This window comes from Candoia aspera, chromosome 3 (genome assembly GCF_035149785.1).
Source record: "Candoia aspera isolate rCanAsp1 chromosome 3, rCanAsp1.hap2, whole genome shotgun sequence".
NCBI classification, from domain to species: domain Eukaryota; kingdom Metazoa; phylum Chordata; class Lepidosauria; order Squamata; family Boidae; genus Candoia; species Candoia aspera.
Genome location: NC_086155.1, coordinates 150,285,611 through 150,311,594, shown reverse-complemented (window position 1 = coordinate 150,311,594; position 25,984 = coordinate 150,285,611). Strand labels below are relative to the sequence as shown.

Sequence of the window (25,984 nt, the reverse complement as noted above, 5' to 3'; positions counted from 1 at the left end):
CTCAGCCTTCCATCCTTTCATCCTTCCGAGGTCGGTAAAATGAGCACCCAGCTTGCTGGGGAAGGTGACAACTGGGGAAGGCAATGGCAAACCACCCCGCTATGGTCTGCCAAGAAAACGTCATGAAAGTGGCATCCCCCCAAAGGGTCAGACATGACTTGGTGCTTGCACAGGGGACCTTTCACCTTTCACAGTAGTTTAAAGACTAGAAAATCAATTTACCACATCACAGTCCTCTCCACAGAATGACTGAAATGTAAATACAGAGAAAGGACACACAAGAAGTTTTTTTGTACTGGGCTCAGTCCACTTTCCTGGGCTCGCATCTAAACCTTCAATATCCAGTCTACAAAATTCCAGACGACCACTAGATGTCAGCAAAGAGATTCAGAAAATCCTAGCCTTTTGCTGCCATTCAGTGCTCCTCCGGATTTCTCCAGCCCCTCTATACTGTAAAGTGATCAAATGTACTGGTATGGCGCAGATGTAGGCTGTTAGTTTGTACTTCGTTATATATCTACGTGCATAATCCCTTCTGAGACCAATGAAATCCCAAAATCTGTTCAGAGTAACTATTAGTCTGCTAGGCCGTTATAACGACAGAAGAACCTCTGAGCATGTAAAGAACGCATGTCTTCCTCACTGATATGCCAAGCATAACCTATCCCCTCATTTCTCAGAGGGCACACTTCCGGGACAGACGCAAGGCCTATCGGCGGACACCGGCACCACAACTGTCACGGCTTTCCTGAGAGTAGCTCCATTTCGTGCTCCGGTGAAAACCTCGAGGCACCGATAAAAACGTTTCATTAAAAAAAAAAAAAACACTCGCGCACCGCCTCACGCGGCTTTTGCCGCTCTGCTGTCACGACGTTTCCAGTTTTCCCGCCCACACCTGTCGCAGGACGTTACGTATTACGTTCCGACAGTGACGTCTTACGGCGATTCTACGGCACGCCACTTGTGACCAAGATCATCACAAGCGGAGGAAGACGGCTCCCCCACCTGGTAAGCAAAGACCAACGGTTGGCAGTTACCGCGCGTTTCAGGAAGACCTCCGCATGTGATTGTTATACGAGTCAATCTGTGGGGCAGATGGTTTTCCCAGACTTTCACCGGACCTTTTTCCTTTCCGTAGGGCTTTTTGGGCCTTTCTGCTGCCGTCGTTTTAACCCCCTTCCTCCTCTCGGTAATGGGCTGGAAGGTAAAAAAAAATACAAGTTTTTGGCCAATCAGTACCCGCTGCCGCCACCCGTGGCTTATGAACGCATTTCTGAGTGGTTGGGCAAGGAGGGCGGGAATATAACAGTACATAGTGATTGGTTAACGCTGTAAGTCTTCTCGCCCTTATTTTAAGGGGGGGGAAAGAGTTCATGTCTCGAGTGCGCATGCGAGATAATAATTATCTACGACTTTTGTCGTACTGCGCAGGTACCAGGCGCGACAGCTATTATCCAGAAATGCGAAAGTAAAGTACCTGAGAAACTTATAGAGAGTTTTTAAATGCTAGTTCACCAAGACTTGACGGTACCTGCGCGATAAAGCTTGTTGTGCTCAGGTGGCTTGTTCGTTTGCTCCATTAGAGATACCAGATACCACTAATTCTATGCTGCTGTCTAGCAACTCATATCTGGAAGCCTTTACTAGGCACAAATATAGGCCATTTGATTTATCTAGAGAATAGTTGGAAATGAAGAGCTTAGAGCAGTGTTTCTCAGTCTTGGCAACTGTAAGATGTGTGGGCTTCAGCTCCCAGAATCTGGGAGCTGAAGCCCACACATCTTACAGTTGCCAAGACTGAGAAACACTGGTTTAGGGCATGACCACACACACTGCTAGATGGCTGTCATTCTGTCAAGATTTCTGCAGAAGTCTGTTTTATGAGTGGATCCAGAGAGAAGTGGAGCCAGATGAAGGATCCTGCATACTTCTCTACTGAATTAAAAAGTGTGCAGTGTTATGGGACATTTGGCTTAGTTGTAATAAAGATCCTTTTTCAATATCTTTAAAACATACTCAGACACACTCTTTTAACATTAAAAATTAGTGGCAACATTTGGATGAGCTCTGGGGCCTGCCGTTCAAGACTTTGGGAGGCTTCCAATTGTGGTTCAAAAATATAATGCTAAACGATATGCAGCCACACCGAAACCATATGAAATTTTAATAAATCAAAGATCAAGGAAGGACACAGCACTGGTATCCTAGAATTGTCTTTTGTTGTTAAGGGCATTGCCCCCTACATTGGCCTCTTCAAAACAGCCAAAGCAAAGCTGGTACAGAATGTCCCAGGCTTTTGAAACAGCAAGATTCTCTGCATTTCCTGGGGCAAATAATCCTCTTAGCAACTTCCTTCAACCTGGTTGCTGTATAATGGGTTTTAACTTCCATAATCCCTTTGCCACAAGACCATTCTATTTGACTATCATTGCAGATGTAGCTCAGTGTATTTTAATGGTTTCAGATTTGGGAAGGCTGACATGGAACAACCAAAGCAATTCCATATTGAAATTAGGCTAAAAAGTCAAACTGGTTTCAGTAGATTCTTTTGTATCGTCATGACATTCTGACACAGGAAAATCTGCAGATGTTCTTTAAGCATATATGGAAAAAATTCTGAGTTTTGCATAGTTCCTATTAAGAGAATGTGAGAGCAGTGATGATAAACAGTGATCTATGAGATTCAGGGTAGTAGTTCTCAACATCCATATAATGAGATGTCAGCAATTGTCACCAGATACTATAATATTAAGGAAAAAGTTCAAATCTTGTTAACTACCGGGATGTATCTGTGTGGTTTTCTTGGCAAACAAAACAGAAGTGCTTTGCCATTTATTTCTTGCAGCATGATTTTAACTTCCCAATATGGTTCACCAACTAAAAAGAGATGCTTGGTAAACTAAGAGCTTGATGTGGACTTACATTTTGAATAAAAATGGATGTAGTTTTGCACAGAAGAATATTTATTGTGAAATGTATCCTTCAGCATACTTAGAGCCCTAATGTATGTTGCTTGTTGTATAGTTGTAAAGATTTGTATTAGGGTTGTGCAGTACTCAGCTTTGTTGGGGAAAACAATTCTTTGGAGCACGCAGGGATGCTCTCATAGTACCTATTGGAAACTTCTTATAGCAGCTGCACCTTTTCCTGGGGTTGTGTGGCTGCCATTCCTGGTACAAAATACATTGAGTTTAAGAATTTGCTGACAGGTGGTGTATGTGCACTTCGAAGCACCTTTTTTAGTATGAATCCAAAATGCTACATAATCCCAATTTGTGTATCTTAAAAAAAGAGAAATGTAAATGTAAAATAGCCATGTGTACTTTTAATTAGTGGCGTGATGTAGTTATAGAACCGTCCAACATGCTGCATGTTTGTTCATGCATTTGTATGGATGGAACTTACTCAGAGGTCTGGGTGAAAATGCCCTTTCCTTTAGAGACATTTGCACTTGTGCTTTAAATGCATATGGTTCAGTGAAGTTCCATAGCTATGGAAGATGTATTATAATATTACTATTATTATAATCCTACCTGGGGCAGGAAGATCTTGCTACAATGACTCATGCCTTTATCACCAGCGGCTTAGACTACTGCAATGTGCTCCATGCCGGGCTGCCTTTGAAATTGCAGTTGGCTCAGTGCAGCGGCCCTTGTGCTGCCTGAGGTTTGCAGGTGGAGGCACATTACACCAGAGCTGCAGGCTTTGCACTGGTTGCCAACAGGCTTCCTGGTGCAATGTGAAGTGCTGGAACTAAACCCCAAAGTGCTACATGGCTTGGCACCTAGTTATCTGCAGGAATTCATGCTCTCATTGGAACTGGCCTGGCCAATTTGATCTACCTGGGAGAAACTATTTCCAGTGCCAAAGTTCAAGGAGGTGAGGGGGTCTGAGACTTGATGGTGCTGCTTTTCAGTGGCCATGCCTCTTATTTGGAGTGGCTGTTGTACAGAGATAACTTTAGTGAAGGAATGCAAGAATTGTCAAAGTAAACGACAGCTCAGTCCTGGGAAAGGAGAAAGGGTGAGAAAGAAATGCAAAATAACTCTACTTTGATTCTGCTTAGTATAAGAGGGGGCAGAGGGATATTCTGGCAGGCTTTTGAGATTGTGTTATTACACTCTACATCAGTAAAATGGCATTCTTGAAATCTTCTGTCTATTTCCGGACCTGGCCTACCTCAAAGGATTGACAGCTGCTTAAAACAGAACTCTCTGGAGGGCATTTGGGCCTTGATTCCATCTTGGTTTGATAATAGTTTGGTTTGGTTAAGTGTATTTTATTCTGTGTTGATTAGTTTGTGGATCTTTTCTTTGTATACTTTTTGTTTATTGTCTATTATTTCTTATGTACTGTATCTTATCTATAAACTGCTGAAAATTCTTAAGGATTTGGCAGTCTGTAAATGTAATAAATAATAATAATGGTCACTGTTTCAAGCTGTCATAGTTCAAGTAAGAAACAAAATCAAGCTGTTAGCGCTATATTGAGGCATTCTGCTTACTTTAAACCAGTTGCAAATATAATTACAATCTTGCACTTTAACTTGGCTATATTTAATGCATTGTTAAATCTTACTTATAAATATTGCACAAGGACAAACATGAAAGTTTTTCAGGCTATATTATGGAACAAATTAGATTACCCGATCTGGGCATAACCCAATATGGCAATTTTAATTGGCAGAATTCCTCAGCCAGCATGGCTTTTGGTGGCAGTTCTGAATCAAAGCCAAAACACTTGCATGGCATCTACATTAAAGAAGACTAGTACAGAATTTTAAAAAGATCCATATTTTGCTTGAGCAAAGTGGGCGACTACTTTCAACTGAATTTCAGGACCCCTTTAAACAGATGTAATGCTTTTTAGAACATTTTAAAAAAGAATTAATGACAGGGTGTCATGCAAGCTACTTGAACATTATTTTGAAACATATTTATTTAGTAAAGCTGAGACATATGTATGCATTATATGTCCATATAGTTCTCTTGGCAACAATACAGAAGTAGTTTGCCTTTGCCTTCTGGAATGTGTTTATTTACTGGCTTCCCAAACTCGACTGTAATCTTGACTATAATTTCCTGGTGGTGGCCTATCCAGGTTTACTGAGGCTTACATTGGGCAAACAGTTTTAGTGGCTACATCTCTGTATTCTTTCTCATACTTATGAGGGAAATGGGTGAGTGACTTTCTATATAGTTTTATGCTACAAATTCATTGGGAATAAATGTGTACCTGCAGCTGGGATGCATAGTCTAACAGAATGCATTTGGCCTAGAATTAAAGTATGGCGGTTGGCACGGATGTTGTTCCTTCTTTTGGGAAGAAGCAGTTAGTAAAAAAAATGGTCTGGAAATTGTTTAATTCAGAATGTATTCTCTGCATGGAAAAGGACATGGGCATGGGGTACCAGATGTCTGGCAAAAGGAGGACATGTTCTCCCTTTTGTCCTCATGTCCTCCATCTGGCAGGTATAGCCATAAAATCAAATATTGTCTGGTCTTTTGAGTATCTACAAGCTATCTCTTCCTGAGCAGCCTTTCTCCACAGTTGGGGCATGGTCCAACCATAGAAATAATTAACAAATTAAAAAAAAAACAGCAGTTAAAAATGACAGAAAAAGAATAAAATCAGCATATACCATAATATATTTACAATCACAATGAAAATAATGCTGTCCAATGATAAAAGCCTAAACTTACCTATCATCTAATTTTATTAATATGATTTAGAGTAAAACAACTGCCATTCCCAGCATCTGCTCACTACCATTTCTACCACTCAGTCTGCTTTATTGAACATATTTTTTTTTTGTTTTCAAATTCTCCTTAAATGCATCCAAGGATATGTGGAGCCAGAATAAGGGGGAAAGAGAATTCTATTAATTCAATGTTGTGCAAGTGAATTTTGCTTGTGTCATGTGGCTTTTGCCTCCTGTCCTCACTTCTGCACCTTTGATATGTTCAAAATCTGGTTCAGTGAGTTGGGAAACTTTTTAGAATATATGGGGGCAGATTTACAAGAGCATAGGGGAATTGCTCTGCTCCCTTTCATCAATGGAAACTATTGGATTATGCCCCCTAGCCCAAATATAACATTACAATCTCAGTAAATACAGTTAATTTAAGTAATATCAGCATTTAAAAAAGCATAAAGTACACCAATAACTTAGTGAAGACCAATAATACCAACACCGTTCTTACATTGTTAAGCATTTCATTCATAAATTTCATAGCAACTTTGCCCTTTGAAGCAAAGCAAACAGATCAACTGCAAGGCCCTTCAGCAGCAGAAAGAGACTTTCTAGTTGCTCGGATTCCACATCCCAAACTGAAAAATGGCATCTCCTGGCAATTCTCCTCTTGGCCCAAGAGAGGGAAGATGAAGAAATTCCTTGCCAGGAGTTGTGTGAAAGGAAACAGAAATAATATAAAAATAATAGCTTAGTTTTAGAACCTACTGTCTCCAAGAGCTTGAGGTGGGTTATATGGGAGTCTCATTTCACTTTATCCTTATAACAACAATCCTTTGAGGTGGGTTGGTCCACAGATACCTAGTGAGTTTCACTGCCCAGGAGTGGAACCTGTGAATCCCTAGTGATAGTTCTAAATCTGACTTAGCACAGTATGTGAACTCTTTTACCGTATTCAAACTGGGCTTGAAAAAGATGAAAGTAGTACAAACGTGTGCAGTTGTTTAACATGCTCATCCTGATTGATGTCTAAATTAATTTTGTGGATGAGATTAAGCACACAATCTTTGTTTTAGTAATGCTCATTTTGACAGATATATAGCAGATGCCTCCTTCTCTCTGTGTGTTTTTTTCATTGACTTTTTCCTTTTGTTCATATTTTTAACTTTAAATTATTTATTACTCAAAGCTGATAAGCTAATGAAGAGTTTTCTTTAAAAATGTTGTCTGTCAGTGCCTTGAATTTATGTGGCAAATTGTAATGCATATTACCCCAGTTACACTTGTCTTGGAATACCCATTTTACAAATTCTCTTAAGGAGCAAAAGATCAGTTTGGCTATTCAGAATTAATGAAAAACAGAGTTTTAATGAGGGGAAAGTAGATAACAGGTTCATGATAGTATCCTGAAAATGCTGCACATAGGGAAATGAGAAGACCTTGATTTTCCTTGTAGTAATAGCCACCAAATTATCCAGCTCCATTACAGTCCTTTTTAAAAAACATTTTTTTAAAAAAAAATAGATGGCTTTGATACTGGTTAGTTAGCTATGTTGGGAGGGCGAAGGGGAAAAGCAGTGCTATTACCAGGATGGTGCTTCTCCAGTCTGCGGCCTAATCAGCTTTTACCCTCCAAGCTGGCTGAACCAGCATGCATAGCTATAAGTAGTGGCCCTCCATTGAAATCCTGCCTCCTTCTCCTTTCCTTGGCCATTTACAAACCAGTTCCGCCAGCATTCTTGTAGACATGCTTTTTACCCATGCTTCATAGTTCCTTCTGGATTCTGCTTCTGCAGTAGAACTAGTGGCCTGATATTGGTGGGGAGCAGGACTGGGTTGGCCTTTCGCACACCCTGCCTTTCTCCTTCAAGGGCAAGGCTGAGGTATGGATGAAGCCATCCTTCCGTGATGGAGGAAGGCAAGAGTTGGCAGAACTGCTTTTGTTCTCCAGCAAGAAATATGGCTGTAGTTGGGGACAGAGGGGCTAATGTCACCATGTTCAGTCTTGAACCATAATGTTATGTAAGCCACCAGATGAAGTGAGGGTTCTGATTCTCAGACTTGCCCTTTTTAGCCATTTGGGATGTTGTAGTGACTTTCAGTATAGTCAGCATCTGCATCCTCTGGATTATTTGTCTTGGAATGACAACTGGACAGATCATGGTTATTCCTGGTAAGTTTGTCTGGAAAGTACAGCATTGCTCTTCACTCAGATGGGTACTGGTGTAACAGTTTGTTTAAAGTGCTGGTAAAAGTGCTTTCAAAGTCTTGGACAGTCTGGAGTCAGATTATTTAAACCAAGGATGGCTAACTTCTAAGCCTGCAGCTTTTGGGGCTAGTTAAAGTGTTAAGGGCCAAAATGAGTATTAAGCCTTAACCCCCCCCCCCCAAGGAATCAGGCCAGTTTTGGCCTCCATTTTTTGAGGATTAAAGAGGGAAATATATACCTGCTGGTCCTACAACATATAGTTCTCCCTTTGACCCCCCTCCTAAAAATGCACGGGGGGAAAAAGTCTCAAATACTGCACACATAAAGTCATCACTGGGCTAAAATTTAGTCCCCAGGGTTGTTTTTTGCACACAACCCTTTCTCATTTGTTGAGATTGTCAATGGAATTCCTGCTCCATGATATACCACTAGCAGAGATGCCTTTAGTGGTAACACCTGATATACTGTGTGTGTGTGTATATATATATATATATATATATAGAGAGAGAGAGAGAGAGAGAGAGAGAGAAGTGCCTTGACTAGGGCTACTAATCTGAATGTCAGCAAAGAGTTACAAAGACCTCTAATAATCTACTGATTATCTGCCTTTTTACAGCCTGGTTATGGTAGCCCAAGCCTGGGGCTTTGACATTTTTTCACCTGGTTTATCCATGTGATCCTGCTTCATAGATCATTTTATGGTCATGCTGTCATTTTAATTCTATGCTGCTTTGAATGCTTTGGGCAGAAAACTTTAGGCATTTCTAAGAAACGGAAATAAAATCTTAACCAAAATCTGGATTTTTATTTAGGGATTGCAGAGGACTAGGTTTATGGATGTAGGCTATTGGTTCTGGCGTGTTTCACTCTTTATTTTTCTGGCAACAAGTTCAAGGGAAAAATGCTACTCTCCTCCCACTCTCCTAATTTGGCTGGCAATCTAAAGAATGAAGGATTTGGAAACTGTACGTATATATCTTCCACTGGCTGGCTCACTTGCCCTCTGTCTTGTGGTATTGTTCATAATATAAGTGCATAACAGTCCGTATTAAGAGGTAAGTGTAATCACTAATAGCTGTGTATTACAATAGAGCAAGCAAGTAGCTTAGATTTAGGGTAAATCTTCTAGTGAGGACAAGACATCACCACTTCTGATCTTATCTGAAGATTGCTTTTTGAATTTGCTGTGTGTGCACACGTTGCACTCCTGTAGTTAGCAATGCTACTGAAAGGATCCAAATAGAAGATGACAGTCTGGTAACAAACCTCCCAAGGTTCATGAATTTTATTATTACGTACATGAAACTTTTGAATTTTTGACAACTTGTTTTCTTTCAAGAGGATGAATATTATAGGATAAGCATGAATTGCACTGTAGAATTCTAGAATTTAGATGAAAAGGAAACCACAGTGCTTGGAATATTTATTCCTCTGAGCTAAGCTATTTTGCATGCATGGTGAGGATGTAGTTCTCTTTGGGGACAGGGTGATTTCAGAGATTGGATTGCTGATGATGGAGGCAGCCCCATTTCTGATTTCCTTCTTTCCATGTAACATGTAATAGAATTCACCTAATGATGTGATGTCAGCAAATGATGGGATGTTACTTTTGCTTTTCTGCATTGCTGGCAGCCATTTAGTTCAGGAGAAGACTTCTTTTTGCATAGATTGGGCCAAGAGAGAGCTTCCATGGCTAAGGATAGATTTGAACCCGAATCACTACAGACCTAGTCCAACATGTTGACTGTGCCACCTCATTGGCTTTATATTTTGAGTTGCTTTAGTGCCCCTGTATTGCATGTTCAGTTTATATATTTGTAAATAAAATGGATTGTTAAATGAGAACTGTGGGCTGTCCCTATACTTTGTATATGTAGACATATCATAAAGTTTCATCATGCTGAGTAAGTTTAAGAATAAATGAAGAGTAGATCCAGTTGGGTTAAATTCTCTACCCACTGTGAATAAGCTTTGTTGAACTTGGAGAAATTTATCTGAAAGTAATGTATAGGACTATAGTTTTTGGCTAATGCAACTATTTTAGATTTATATCTGTTGAAAAGAATATAAATTTTACAGGATGGCCTATTTTTCTACGTGGTTATTCTACAGTATATGTGTTTCTGTTTCTTGGCAACATCTTTGGGTTTTACCTGATACACTGCAGTAAAACATTAGGATAGTATCTGTATGGTATTTAGATTTTTATATAGGACTGAAAGCACATTATAAATGAGTAAATAAATCATACAGTAAAAAAGCTTGAGACGGAGTAGATGTACTGTACATTAAATGAATTTTTATTTTTTTTCTCAGGAGAATGGAGTATGTGCTGGATAATAAATACACATATAAGTAGAAAGTAATACTGCCAAGTAACCATTATGAAACTGTGGTGGAAGTCAAAGGGATTTCTAAAACAAAGCTACATACAGAATGTTGTTTTATAAAACAATATCTTCAGTGCATTGCAATTTGTCTGACCCATCAGAATTGTTCAGTATGGGTAATTTCCAGTAAAGCCAGACTCCTGATAAAACAGTTAACAGCCTGTGGGAGTTTGATCATCGACAGCTGATGTCTACATTCCTTACATTTGTAGTGATTGCAATCTGAGTGAAGACACTGAGATCCACAATTTTTTGAGACATAGAAATTTCAGATGTTTAATTAAATACTTTGCTGTTCTACTTTTAGCTCGCATACTTTTTTGCTGATGTCAGGTTTTCTCAATATTTTGGCTCTTGCTGTCTTTCATTACACTTCATTTTTTCATATTTATTTTTTCTTCTTTGTTGTACTTTCTTCCCTCTAGCTTTCTCTTAGACCTTTAAACAAAAAGGATATGGTAATATATATCCTAATAGGAAGAAGGCACTGTTTAACTCAGTTGGGGTGCCACTAATTCAACTGCCAAACACAACTGCAGCACAGCATGCTTTTTAATTTTTAAATAAAATGGAAACTTTGCATTCTAAATTTAGGACTCTAACATTTATATAAAAGAGCAGTATTTTTCCATTATTCCAACTCATAATGAGTTAGAGAGCAGTATGGGATTGATAATTATTTTATTGATTTATCTATCGATTTTAATGTTACATCCCACTCTTCAATCAAAGCAAAATTCCCAAAGCTGGCTACATAAAAACAATTAAAAACAGCCAATAAAACAATTCAAACAAGTGAACTTAGATAGAACAATTTGTTAAAAGTAAATTGCCTTAAACCAAACTTTAAAGATCTAGGCAAATAAAAAAGGTACCAGGCACACAGTTCTTAAAAGGCAAAAGAAAACAGACGAAGAATAGAATTGATGAATCTTTAATTTATTTGTGTATTATTTTAAAAACAATACTTTGCATTATACCTGACAACAGACAGGGAAGCTAGTAGAATCCTCTATCATGATTCTTCCATGAAGGTAACCAGGCTCCTTCGATTGTAATGGATCTTGCTACCTAGTGTCCTCCAGGGGTGTTTGCAGTTGTTTGACAACCTCTAGAAACCATTTTGCTTGGATGGATGGATGGAATTTAAGGCCAGTATTTAGGGTCAAAGAAAGCTATTTAGTTTAAAAATAGCTTCAAAGGAGCTGAGACCATGAAGTTTACATAGTCATCTATTATCTAAATTCAGTAAGTCAGTCTATTCTCATTGCAGATGTTACAAGCGATTGTGTAGATGCTAAATTGTGAACTCTTGTGGTCTCAGCAACTGAATCTACTCATGAAAAGAGCAGCCTCTGGATGTACTTACTCACTGATGAAGGTAAAGTGGCATCTGTGTCATTGTGGATTGAAGTAGCTCTAGCTTCAAAGTGGGAAATATATTTGAATATCTTTTTAACAGCAAAGATGAAGATGGCCCCTAGATGTTTCTCAGTTTCTCTATTTTCAGGCCTATGTCAATTCTTACATGAAAAACCTTCCATTTTACTTTGTTTTTCAGAGGTTATTGTGCTATTCTGTAGTAAAGTTTTATGGTTTTTATAATAATGTTTTTATGATTCGATATGAGAGGTTTCTCATTTTTCTACACCTTAGAGCAAAATTTCTCAACCTCAGCAACTTTAAGATGTGTGGACTTCAACTCCCAAAAGTCTCTAGCCAGCACACTGGCTGGGGACTTCTGGGAGTTGAAGTCCACACATCTTAAAGCTGCTGAAGTTGAGAAACACTGCCTTAGAGGCATTCTTAGCTGACAAAACAGTACATGACTGTAGCCAAATGTTTTGTTTAGGAATGTGCCCATCTGGCCAGAAACTTCCACAAAGGTAAGCTGAAGTGGAAGAGATCATCTTAGGGGTCTAGAGGAGAAGGTATGGAGCATCCTCCTCAGTTTGCCTTTCGTCTCTGGTCATAACTCCCTTGCAGCCATTTTATGTTAGGCTCCACAACATACTTTCAAAATTCCAACTATGTACAATGGCTCAAAGAGATTTCAACTTCCACTTGAAGGAAGAAAGACAATGGTCTTTCCCAGTTTACTAAATTCTCTTATCACTTGACTTTACCTGCTCCCTAAAATCTGCTCAGTTTTATTTCCACATTAGCCATAGGCCATAGAAAATAACTTAGGACCATTAGGACAGAATGGATGGGAGCTTCTCTGTCCAAGCCAGTTTACATGTTGCACTACAAGTTGTTTTTATGTTCTTGTTTATGTTAGACTATGAAATTTTATGACAGGTCCTAGTTTCTGTCCTCTTTGATGGCACTCAGATCCTTGAACAGGAATATCATGATAGGCTTACAGCAGCTCCTATATATTCATAGTCTGCACAATGCAATTTGTGTGCTATCAGGGACGTGTTAGTCTTGTTGGTTCCTCAGCATCAAAAGACCTCTGCTGATGAATTACTTGTGTATTGTGTGAATAAACATTTTCAACATCATTTGAAAAGAATAACCACAGTGAAGCAAGCAGAAATGAGTACGTAGTAGCTTTTAGGTGCAGACTTGCAAACTATTTCAGTTTCATAAATGACTTTTTGCAAATTTGCAAGGAGGCATCAATTCAGTTTCTTGATTTTGAGCTATTATTCTTTCCAGCAAAGATGAGCCATAAAGAGATACTTATTCCTGAATAGACGGAACTTTAGAAGTAGGAAATCCTTTCTGGTATACAACAATTGAGATGAACAGACTATTACTTTGGTGACTTGTATTAGTGGTGTGAAAACTGGGAAATAGGCTAGTTGCGATGTGGGACTGTTCACAGAAGAAGATGCTGTTGCTTGCTTGGATACACTGAGTTGTTTCTTACAGGAAAGAATGAGCTCCATCATACCCTCCTGGCAACACTACAGTACATAAGCCATATAAAGCTCTTACTTGGCATAACGGTGTAGAAACTGTGCAAATTGAATCTTAAAACCATGTTCAATACCTGGGCTTGTTAAAACGAAGAAACAAACATGGTGATAGTCAGAGAGAAAGACAAATTCTGCGACTGTGCCTCTAATTATCATTAAACAGTGTTGTTACCAGGGTGACTTTTTCTATAACATACCCATAATGTGATTTGCTATCAGTGAAAGTGTGTGTGGCTACCTCACTTGAATGTGCTGGAGGGCTGTAGTTTGTCCTTTAACCTTGCTTTCCTGATGATGAATAAAAGGGCACACAGTAGCAGTATACAAAAGTGACATTTTTTTATTTCTAACTTCACTTGTCGTCTTTCTTGTAATTTGATACGTTTGCACTGCTGTGTTTAATGATCCCTTTCCTGGCTATGATGAATTGAAATAGCTCATACCAAACTGGCCTATTACTCTCCATTAGTTCTTCTTTACTGGTAAGTTAAATACATCCTCTTTTTCTCAGTTGATGTTGTCTTCTGGATAACGGAGGTGCCTTAGATTTGGTTTACTAGCTTCATATAAAAAAACCCTCAACATCAACTATTACGATTACTTTGCAACAATTGGTCTTTTTCTTCCTTTACAACACAGATGCCATTTTTTAAAAAAATTGTATAAGTATTTTTGTGCCCTCCTTTGTATTGTATGTTTCAGTAGGCCTAGAACTATCTTAGTGCTTAGTTGTATACAACTCAAAAGTGAACACTTAGGACTGTGGATAGGTGGATAAAAGTGGGAACAGAAAGAAAAAGGTGGAAAGGACCAACTTTTTAAAATTAACTATCCATCCAACTGTATTCTTTTATTTTATTTTATTATTTACATATATACACAACCCATCTACAAACTAGACGAGTCTGGCTACATTATACCAAAGGCTCATCTCATCTGGCAGTTGTCTGTTAGAGGTTTACAAGCAGAGTAATAGATCTCTTTTTTGGCAACTGTATCTCTTTGGAGATACTTCTGATAGTAGAGAAAGAGTGGGAGAGAGAGAGATGAGATTATATATAAACAGAAATATATATGTATATTCTGTTTACTGAACTAATTCATTATGGTGTTCAATTTTTGCGAGATATTTCAGAATGAGAAAATTATTCAAGGTAACTTATTTAGTAGCCTTGAGAAGACATTTTCCTCTATGGCAGGCCATAAAGGTCTCACTGTATCAATCTTTCGTTTATTTGGAAATAATGTCATTGTATTTGCTTAGGTATTTTATGCCCTGTGTATATGAGTGGAAAAGAATGTGCCACTTGAACTATAGAGAATAGAGGAATTCTACCAGGTTCTCCCAGCGTGCTTTCTAGTCACACTGCCATATACCAATCTAGAAGTAGCATGTCAACTATGTCCCCATTTTAACCTTGCATTTGATAATATCAAGGTAAATCTGATGCTGAGAAATTACTCCCACAACATCATGGTACTGCAGCAGAGGCAATAAGAACCACCCATCTCTCTCCGTTGGGGAGAGATGGGCGGTGAATAAATTTATAAAAATAAATAAATAAATAAATAAATAAAATAAACATAGAAAGGCTGAAGGCAACATTCAACATTGTGGCATTGGAGCTTCCACACATTTTGTGGACTATCTCTTTATTTTCTTTCAGCTTCCAGTTGGAGCAGATGTTGTGGTCACTTGGAGAAGCGGGGGTTGTTTTTTTTCCTAGTCCTGTATATGGAGACAACTCTGTCAGTGGAAATATTCTATTAGATTTCTCATGGAAGTCTGTGTGGTAGGTATAAGAACACTGTCCTGGGTGTGTCGATATGATCTGAATTTTATTTGATCTGCATTCTTGTTCTATTGATAAGTAGGGGCAAAACATAGTTTCTCACTTTGGACGTAATTATAACTGTTCGTTTGTTCGTTCATTTATTCATTCATTCAATTTTGAGGCCACTTGACTCCACAAGGACTCTGGCTAATTTACAATTAAAAAAACTAAAAGAAACAAATATCAAAGAAAAAGAATTCAGCTGACCAGAAGACAGAACCAAAAAACAAGTGGGCTCAACCACCATCCTAACCGAAGGCCTGGGAGAACAACCAGGTCTTTAACAATTTGCCGAACCTCAAAAAGATGGGAGCAGTACAGATATCTGGGGGGATATCATCCTGCAGGACAAGAGCCATCACCAAGAATGGATGCTTCTTGGGTCCTGCAAGATGACACTGCTTAATTGATAGGACCTGGAGTGTGCCCACTGTAGGTGACTTTGCTGGACAGGCAGAAACATATGGAGAACATTGGTGGTCAGGCCCTATTCCATGAAGGGCTTTATAGATAACAACAAGCTATGTAAACCCTGGTCTGTAGTTGTTTAGGCAAGTAGAGCCATGATTGTTTGAAGTAGTGAAATTTAAGATGTGCTGAGGAGCGGGAGAGGAATTTCCACGACAGAGTAGATTGTTACAGGTTGGTGGTTTGAATTTGTGTTCAGGAATCTGCGTTATAATTACTAAAGCTTTATTTCAGTTGTAGATATGAAACATTATTTTCCTTGGCCCAAGATGTATTCTGCTGATCTTTATCTCTATTATGAAACATATTTAGACTGTACTATCTGCAGACTGAGAGCACGGTATGGCTGTTAATTTTGTCTTAACAGCATGATCTGAAATATATTCAACACGGAAGCAAGTCCTACTGAGTTCAGTAAGTCATGCTTTCCACAAAGTATGCTTAGCATTTCAGCTAAAGTTTTTTTGGTTGTATTTCCATGAGTCTTTTCAGTAGTTACTTCTGTAATAGGATGACTTAAAAAAAAAAAAAGTGTTACAGGACAAGTATATCAGTGCTTGGTCTGGAGTGGAAATTTTATAACTGAGTTATAAATCCTAGAAACAATATGGTTTGTAATGGAAAAATTATAAGGGGTAGTAGAAGGGATATAATAATACATGTGCAACCCTTCCCTTCCTTTTGTGAATAGACCACTTAAATTAAATTAAGGATGTAAATTCTGTTGTTTCATTTGCTTAATATTTTGTGTCAAATTTTATAGATAAAAATTACATTTAGCAATAAATATGAAGAAGAATTTATGCAACCTGTTCTGGTTTGATATCTCATTTCTCTGTAGCTGTCAAGAAAATTCATTATTACATCTTTGGTTTTAATAGGTAGCCTCATTACACTGAGAATAAAACAACTTAAAAAAATGACACAAGATGCATGGGATATCATATATCTACTTTTAGTGGCCCTGAATTTGTGTGTTGGCTACATTTTTCCTGAATCTTTCCTTCCCATGATGTATTTGAGCTCAACTGAACATATGGAACTTATTATAGACCTTTAAATGTTGATAGTAAGCGTTTAATATTTTAGAAATATGTTAAACAATTAATGAAAGTATATGTTTATGGGCAGGCATAATCAGTGCAGAAATAGCCTGAGATGCATGAAATGCTAGATTCTTGTAATTAACTGTTTGTAGAGTTGGAGCCAGCTGTGAGAATAGGAATATAGTCCTCTCCTCTCTAGAATGATTTTTCCCTCTACCTGTCATCTCCATTTGATCTGAAAAAGTGTTTGAACTACAACACTGTGTTGATGAGCAACATTTCAGTTTTAGTCTCCTTGTGTAAAGTGGCCACCAGGTGTCATCAGAATACTTTACTTATGCTGATGACTACTACTTTGTGTGGTTGCACTTTTTAAAAAAAAAACTTTAGATTTCCTATTAAGCGTAGCTGTTGTGTGAAATATTTCATATTTTTCTTGAGGCTACTGTGACATTGCACTTCCACGGAAATAGCCAAAAAGGTTATGGCCAAGCCACCCAGTAGCTTTGGTATTTCTGTGCTGTGACTGCTTTGTGGGAGAAGGGGCAGTAATGCTTGTGTGAGAAGGCAGTTCACTGATTTGCAGTGATGCTGTTGTGAGCTTGATCTATGTCCATGTGCACGTATGTGGCAGTGACAGTAATATTATAGGCCAGTGGTTTGGAAGGAGTAATGTTGCAATTCAGTTGCTGAATGCCCCCTTTTTCAGAAACCCACCAACCTAAAAAATGTCTGCCGAAAGGAAGTCAAAATTTTGTAAAGCTGACTTCAATGCTCAAAAAGAGTGTCACTACTCAATGGAGGGCACCCTTAGCAGGAGACAGAAAGTTAAAACAGGTCCAGAACCTGTTAGGGTTCTCTCAAAGCTGACCTCCCCCCACAAAAGCCATTTTTGGTCCATGAGGAATTTAAAGATTTTATAGTAACTTTATTTAGACTTTTACAAAATTTAATCAGTATCTGCCTTCTATTTCCTAATTCTTTTACTGTGTCATCATGCTTTCCATTTTAACTAATGTACTAGCACAATTATTTAGATTTTTATTTTCTTGTTTGGTGGATGATGAGTTAGTCATCTGGAAGGAGGGTTCTAGAATGAAGATAACAGTAACCTAATGTGGAATTTTTTTCTAAGGGGAAGCAACATGATCTCTAATCGTTAGATAATCCTTCACAATTTGACAATTTAGGACTGGATATATCATTTAATTTCTTATTATAAGGCAGAGAGCAGAAGTACAGAAAAATATGGCAGATCTTTTCCATGTTGTATTGCCTTGTTCCTGGTGAAAGGATATTTGTTTTCAAACACCAATGGTTTGAGCTGCCAGTAGTTTTAACTTATGCCAAAGAGGAGATCTGATCTTTGAGGCTGTAAATACCACTTGCTGCTTTCCGTATCATTGGACATTAGTTGTAACAAAGGAGTTGTAGGCCATGTCTGTATTAATTAAAGTCTAGAATACATTCTTTGCTGTTGCTGAATATTGATAGATTATTTCCAAGGATATATAATGTAAGGTAAAGGTAAAGGTTTCCCTTGACGTAAAGTCCAGTCGTGTCCGACTCTAGGGGGCGGTGCTCATCTCCGTTTCAAAGCCTTGGAGCCGGCGTTGTCCATAGGACACTTCCGGGTCATGTGGCCAGCATGACTCACGGAACGCCGTTACCTTCCCGCCGAAGCGGTACCAATTAATCTACTCACATTTGCATGTTTTCGAACTGCTTGGTGTGCAGAAGCTGGGACGAGCAACGGGAGCTCACCCCGCCGCGCGGTTTCGAACCGCCGACCTTCCGATCGACAGCTCAGTGGTTTAACCTGCAGCGCCACCGCGTCCCTATATAATGTAGAACTAGCATATTTATTAAGACTGTACAAATAATCCAACAACTTCCTTTACTCATCAGCAAAACATCCTTCTGGATCTACTTCTTGAAGCTCTGACAGAGCTGTAGTTGCTTAAATGCTTCAGTGCCCTTTAGAGGCACCATGACAGATGATTTGCACAGGCCTAGTATAGTAGAGGCACTCCGAACAACTGTAGTTTTGATATTGCTACTGCAATAAAATAGCATACAAATTACTTAAAATTATATAGGTTGTACAAAAAGCATTCCAGAAGAATGCACAGGCAAACCACTTCTGTAGTATTGCTAAGAAAACAGCAGCAGCAGCAACAAAATGGACATATTCATGAGTCCCAGAATCCCAGAGCCAAGCTTGACTTGTGAGGAAAATTATTTTTATCTGAAAGTATGCCATCTTTAGGTTTTGGTAATGGCTTGTTTAGCTATATTTCATTATTTTGAGTAAATCATACTTTTTTAATGTGGAATTCTGTTTGAAGTCAGTTGTTTAGTTGTAAATTTTTTAATTCAGGAAATAGTATTTTTTCTCCATTTTCTAGTTGCCCTTTAAATCAATGCTATGCTTTCTTAGAGCATTATGCCAAGTTATCAAAAACAAAGGACTTAGAGGTGAATTCCCAGAATGGCTATATTTACATTGCAGCCTTGATATGACTTCTATGGATTGATTCAATTTAAAGTATATAATCTTATTCAGAAGTGCTGGAATCAACTAATGTCTATCTGTATTGTTGTGAGCTGTTACAAAGATTTTGTTTTCAGAGACACTAAAAATAATTTCTGTTTTCCATGATATTTTACTGATGTCTGTTGTCTTGTTTCTTCATAATGACTGCACCATACTTGTTAAAAAAATATAGTGTTCTGTATTAGAAAATACTTAGCAAAATCAATAGCTGAATATGTCCTTGAAAATTTTTAAAAATAGCATATATCCAGCAAGTTATGAATTGGATTGTAATAAAACATGCTTGTTTTTTATGTACACAGAAGCTAATTTACTCTTTCTGTTTTTTCTTTTTAGATATTCCTAGAACAGATGTGCTAATTCAATTTACTGGAATTGTGCTCTACATTATCTTCATTAAAGATGAACATTGAAAAAGATCAGAATTATGAATGTGATGAAAACATAGAAAATGACTTACTACAAGACATTACTAAAAATGTTTTAGCAGGAAAAACTCCCAACGAGTCTTTCTCTAATTCAAAAATGCTTTTGATTAATGAACAGAAAAATCCATTGAAAAAAACCGAAGAGAATGGCTTAGCTAAACGGCCATTATCCCAAACAGCTGATCAAGAACTTAGTGAAACAACTATAGTTGAAAATGAACCTATCTCAAAAAGATTAAAGCTGGCTGTTACAAAAGAGAATGAAGGGAACCTATCTGATGCTACAACATGTGAATATACTGTTGATGGGACAAATAATGCCATAGAAAAAGTGGCTAAAAATACCCCTCCCAGTAGATGTTCATTTATATCAAATTCTTCACATGAATTTGTGCCTGAAGATGATAATACTGTGCAGATAACACATACAGAAAACGAACATTCTCCAGAGAATGAAATACTTCCAGAATGCAGATCATCTATCTTAGATGATTCAACTAGCATTAATTATACAACAAGTAGTATTATGAATGTTTCAAAATGCAAAACCTGTGAGAAGCTTTTTTCTTCTGCTCTTGATCTAGAAAAGCATATTCAGGAAAATCACCTTAAGCAATCAAAAGAAAAAGTGATCTTGCATTGTACTTCTAAATCAGAGCATACTTCACCTTTGCAAACACACATCAGGCAGACTTCTGGCCAACTTACATATTTTTGTGATCTCTGTGGTTATCAGACCTTTAAGGAAGCTCTCCTACAAGCTCATTTTCTTGGCAAGACACACCTAAGACGGCAGAATCTTGCTGCCCATGGTGGATTTGTGAAGATATTAACAAAAAAATCCTTTTGTAAAAAACAGCGGTATCCAATCAAAGAAAAGAATGTAGGAACAAAATTGGCACTTAATAAACCAAAAATAAAGGATGAAATTTCAGATCATTTAAGAATTTCAGGCAATAAGGTAGAGAACTTGAAAGAAAACTGCCAACTTCTAGTTGAAATGATACCATCTACTGAAACAACAGAAAATATTACTAGGGAAGAAGCCTTTTTCTGGAAAGTGGATGGAAATGGTGAAATCCTACCTGAAAAATCAGATGTATCAGAGTCTTCAGAATGCGATCCATGTGTATTGAAACCTGCCAAAAGTAGTCAAGTCACAGCTTGCAACTTAAGGACCACAGGGGTATTTGGTAGTTTCCACCAAAAAAGAAGAATCCTATCACGAAGAATAACTTTCAGGCAAAGTAATTCATTCAGAATAAATCAACAGATTAAAAGAAGATATAATCTTTTAGGCATTGGTAAAAAAAGTAAGCTTGGTTCTAGCACGAAGCATTGCATTCGAGGGGAGCTGCATCAGAGTGATTTATCACAGGCCAAAGTTTTACAAACTGAAGGTGATGGTAAGCATTTCTATGCAGGTATCCCAGAAATAGCAGCATTACATCAAGATGAAAAAGATACACATTCCTGTGTTATCCTGGAGCATGAGAATGCTTCGGAAAAAGAACTTGATGAGCGGAAAACACTAGATCCTGGTAACCATTGTGGATCTACTTTGTCAAATAAAGAAGACCTGAAATTGGATACTGATAAAACTAATGGTGAATTTAAACTCCATTGTCAAATATGTGGGTATTCCTCAGACAGAAAGGACTCAGAATGTGATTGTCAAAAGAATAATCATCATATAGGCAATTGCAAGGTAAATTGCCCTCAATGTTCATTTCTTGCCCCAAATGACATAAGCCTTGGGAAACACATGTGTGATGAGCATGGCATGGCCTTCTCCTGTTCTGCTTGTTGCATGTATTTTCTAACCAAAGAAGAAGTAGCAGCTCATAATGCAGCTGAGCATCATACTGATATATTGCCTCAAGGAAATGCTATTCAGTCACTTAAGAGTGATTTGGCTCTGCAAGCAACATCTTGCCTTTCAGTGGAACTTCCAAAGGTTGTAGAATCGAAAACACAGCAAGAAAACCCGAAGCTTTCAATGGTACATCCTGGTAGCGAGTTCAAGGAGTCTGTTTTGAGCAGAAGTCAGTTTCAGTGTAAAAAATGTTTTTATAAAACAAGGTCTTCTTCTGTGCTTACAAGACACATAAAACTTCGACATGCTCAGGAATATCATTTCCTTTGTAAAGCATGTAACCTTTATTCATTAAGCAAAGAAGGAATGGAAAAACACATAAAACGAAGTAAACACCTTGAAAATGCCAGAAAAAATAATATTGGTTTACGATTTGAGGAATGTATTGAAAAGTTATGTGTAGGTGGAACAGATGGTAAAAAAGGAACAGAAACTCCTGTTTGTGGAAGTTTAAAGACAGTATCAGAAAATGAGAGTGTACGTGCACCCTTCTCTTCTCTGGAGAAGGTATCGATAAATAAAGAGCTATACCCATCAAATGAAACTATTAAGGACAGTGAATTGATTCTTGGCAGTGTGCAAAAGAAAGGTAAACCCAAAGGGACACTTTCTCGGACATGTCCTCACTGTGGTTTATTAGCTTCTAGTGTAACAAACTTGACTGTTCACATTCGCCGAAAGCATAGCCACCAGTACAGCTATTTATGCAAAGTATGTAATTACTATACTGTAACTAAAGGTGATATGGAACGTCACTGCGCTACAAAGAAGCATAAAGGCCGCCTGGAAGCCAATGGAGAGAAAAATGTAGAGTTTATTGTTTGCCCAGAAGAAGACAATAGTGAAGCCAAGCTCAAGAAAATAAACAATCCATTAAGCCTTTCAAATGAATCTGTAGATTCTAATGATCAGTCTTCAGAGACGGACCAAGCTATTTTGGAAAGCAAGGGAGATGAACAGGATACTGCCATCCAATTAAAAGTCAAAAATATAATTCACCTTTCCAAAATAGATAGAGATAGAAACTTTTCTGAAACACAGCATGCAGTTGCAGAATCAGGTAACATTAGCCAAGATAAAAATATGCTAGTTCAAACAAGACTGGCAACTGCAAATGACAATAAGTGTGCTCATTGTAACTTCATTGCACATTCTTTTTCTTCCCTGGAAGTACATATAAAACGCAAGCACACTAAAGAATTTGAATACTATTGCATGGCCTGTGACTATTATGCAGTTACTCGCCGAGAGATGATTAGGCACGCAGCAACAGAAAAGCATAAAATTAAAAGACAATCGTATATATGTGCTTCCTCTGGAGAGGCGACAGATGTAGCAAATATTGCCAAAGTAACTGCTATTGTGTCTGAAGAACAGCAAACTACAGAAGAGCCTCAGATTACACTGGATGAAACAAGGTACAAAAATAATATTGAAGAAGAAAGCCCAGACAGTCAGGTCATGTGTAAAGTAAACAAGTCACCTACTTATTTGGCATTAGAAGATAGTGTTGCTTCAAAGGTGTCTAAGGAAGATTATGTTCTTGAGGCTGTAGATGCTGAAACTGAAGATGGAACTGATCAAGGCAGGGAAAATACAAGTGAAGAAACTGATCAGAATATAGGTCTTAAACTCAATGAGATGGTTGAACTTAAGGAAACAATTGATTGTGTTCTGCATCAAAATGTAGATAATCAGGAAATCGCAAAATCAAATATTCATCTGACAACAGAACCTGAAAATGAAAACACAGCTTTTGATGAAATTTCTCCTAACTTGGATTTAATGAAAAATGGGAACAAATTGGAGGAAGACTCTGAAGAAAGATACGAAAGTTCAGAAGTAGCTGCTGAAGAAGTGAAAACAGATGAAACCCATTTGCCTATAGTTTCAGACACTGGTAGTGTCCTAGAGCAGCAAAGCATCAGTGAAAATAGTGCAAGTTTTAAAGACATCCATATTTTACAGCAACAGAAAAACACTCAACAATGTCCTACTGCAGAAGAAGAGGGTACCTTGATAGATGCACAGCAGGAAACAGGAGTATCTTTGAATAACTTTTGGGGTTCAGATAGTTCAGTAGCTGAAGGCATGGACAAAAATGATACAGCTTTGGATGTTTTAAACAATGTTGATGGCAAAATAGTAGATGGAACAGGAATGCAAAACTGTGGTCAGTTTGATTCTTCAATAGTGAAATTAAACCATGAAGATGGTTGTGAACTAGTTGATCACCCTGTTGATGGCCAGAACCTGAGTAGGCAAAAGAATTGTGACAGAGCTATAAAAGTGGATTGCCCACAGAATGATGGAAAAAAGAAGAAAGTAGAAGGACATCCTGTGAGGGAATCTCCACGAATTCGTTGTGATGACTGTGGCTTTTTAGCAGATGGTTTGAGTGGACTAAATGTTCACATAGCCATGAAGCATCCATCAAAGGAGAAGCATTTCCATTGCTTACTGTGTGGAAAATCGTTTTATACTGAGAGCAGCCTTCATCAGCACCTGGCTAGCGCTGGCCATATGAGAAATGAGCAAGCGAGTGTTGAAGAACTGCCAGAAGGGGGTGCCACCTTTAAATGTGTGAAATGCACAGAGCCTTTTGATTCTGAACAAAATTTATTTCTTCACATAAAAGAACAACATGAAGAATTGCTCCGAGAAGTCAATAAATATATTGTTGAAGATACTGAACAAATTGTACGAGAGCGAGAAGAAAATAAAGGCAATATTTGCAAATATTGTGGGAAGATATGCAGAAGTAGTAATTCAATGGCCTTCCTAGCTCATATCCGTACCCATACAGGTATGTATTGACCAGTTGTATAGTTGGTGCTTTGTGACTGAATCTGAACTAAGATCTTGTGTTTCCTCTGCTTTCTCCCTCTTCCCCTTTTGAAACTCATAAATAAATCCTTCTAATACTCTAGACTGTCCTGACAATATATAAATTCCACATTCAGTGCTTAAAGATTGAGATGTTAAGCTTTAGAAGTATTCTCTAGAAGACAAAGAACAGGAAGATTAATTTTCTTAAAAGTTCTCAATAGCGATCTCTTTTGTTAATACGCATTTTAAAGATTATATCCCCAGATAAACCTATAATTCGTTAATTTGATTGTAACTCATTAAGTGAATAATTTGTGGTTTCAGAGGATATTTTTCTTTGCAATAATGGATCTGTTCTGCTTGTATAATGTGGAATTGCTTGATAACTTTTTCATGCATGTATGTACAGTATATGTGGCATTGATCTGGAGCTTCATTTCCCTTTTTCCTTCCCCTTTTCAGGTTTGTCTTCCTCCTTTTCCACCAAAGATTGGGAGAAAGACTGCCAGGTGTTTATATTATGTTTTAAGGAATGCGCAAGTCACTTGGCAAGAGAAATTGATTAAATGAGACATTCAGCAAAGTCTGTGTATGAACAGAAGATGCACAAATGCAGTTGCATAATTAAATCTACCCAAACAGATACACTAAATGTTTCCTTTATCTATGCAAACATATAACAAAAAATTGTAGCATTATTTTTGGTTCTTTTGAACAACTGACATCTACTGTAGGCTGTTCCCGTATTGGTATGGCTGGATCTGATCTTCCACTGATGGGGTTTGTATAAACCAAAACTCTGAGATTATTTATTTGATGGATAAAGATTTTGAGCTAAAGGGGAGGATTGGAGTTTAAAGGGAGTACAAATAAAATGAAACAGAGGTAGACAACTGCGGTATGTATGTATTGATCACCAAGAAACTTGGGGATGGTTCATTTTTGGGGCTGCCATATCTGGCAATGATCAGCTCTGTAGATTCACACCAAAGGAACCAGTTTGGTGTAGTAGTCAAAGGCACCAGGCTAGAAATCAGGAGACTGTGAGTTCTAGTCCCACTTTAGGCATGAAAGCCGTCTGGGTGACTTTGGGCCAGTTGCCCTCTCTCAGCCCTAGGAAGGAGGCAATGACAAACCACTTCTGAAAACATTGCCAAGTTGCCAGGAGTCAACACTGACTTGAAGGCACCAAAAAAAAAAATCAGATCACACTAGATTGGGAAACATTAGGACAAAGCATGAGGTAAACACCCCAGAAAGTAGCTTCCCGTTTTTTTCCCCCTCCCTTTCTTTTCTTTCTGCTTTTCTTTTTAACCAGCAAATCTCTTTCCATTTGAACTCTACTCTTTCTACTAGGCTATTCATAGAATCCATGTCATCATCTCTTATTTGGGTCCCTATACAGTACTAGTATGTTTGAGAAAAGTGGATGTTTATAGGAGGCATTCCATAAGACTTGGATCTGCCTCTTCAAATTTCTCTAGATCAGTCCAGGCATCTTTTCTGTTTACTTTTGCTTCCTAGGTTAGCCCTGTCATAATGCTGTGACTAAACTAACTTAAATATACCTCTAATTTTTGACCCTGGTTTGTTCTAACTAAAGTAGTAATGCCTGACTGAGGGGAAGTTCCTTTGAAGCATTTTTGGGAGTAGTTTGGAAGATGCAGGAATAGTTAATTGCTGCTTCCCCTAATAAATATTCACTGTATTTACAAACATAGTTTGTT

At 38.0% G+C, this 25,984-nt stretch overlaps 1 protein-coding gene across 1 annotated transcript in view; it reads left to right on the top strand.

Moving 5' to 3' along the window:
- The first annotated feature begins 963 nt into the window (after positions 1–963).
- The window catches only part of ZNF407 (zinc finger protein 407), a 391,671-nt gene continuing 366,650 nt past the window's right edge, over positions 964–25,984 (top strand). The window contains exons 1-2 of the mRNA XM_063299035.1: positions 964–1,008; positions 19,461–24,234. Of these exons, the coding sequence (XP_063155105.1) occupies positions 19,527–24,234 (4,708 nt within the window). The 5' untranslated portion in view covers positions 964–1,008; positions 19,461–19,526. The remainder of the gene's footprint in view (positions 1,009–19,460; positions 24,235–25,984) is intronic.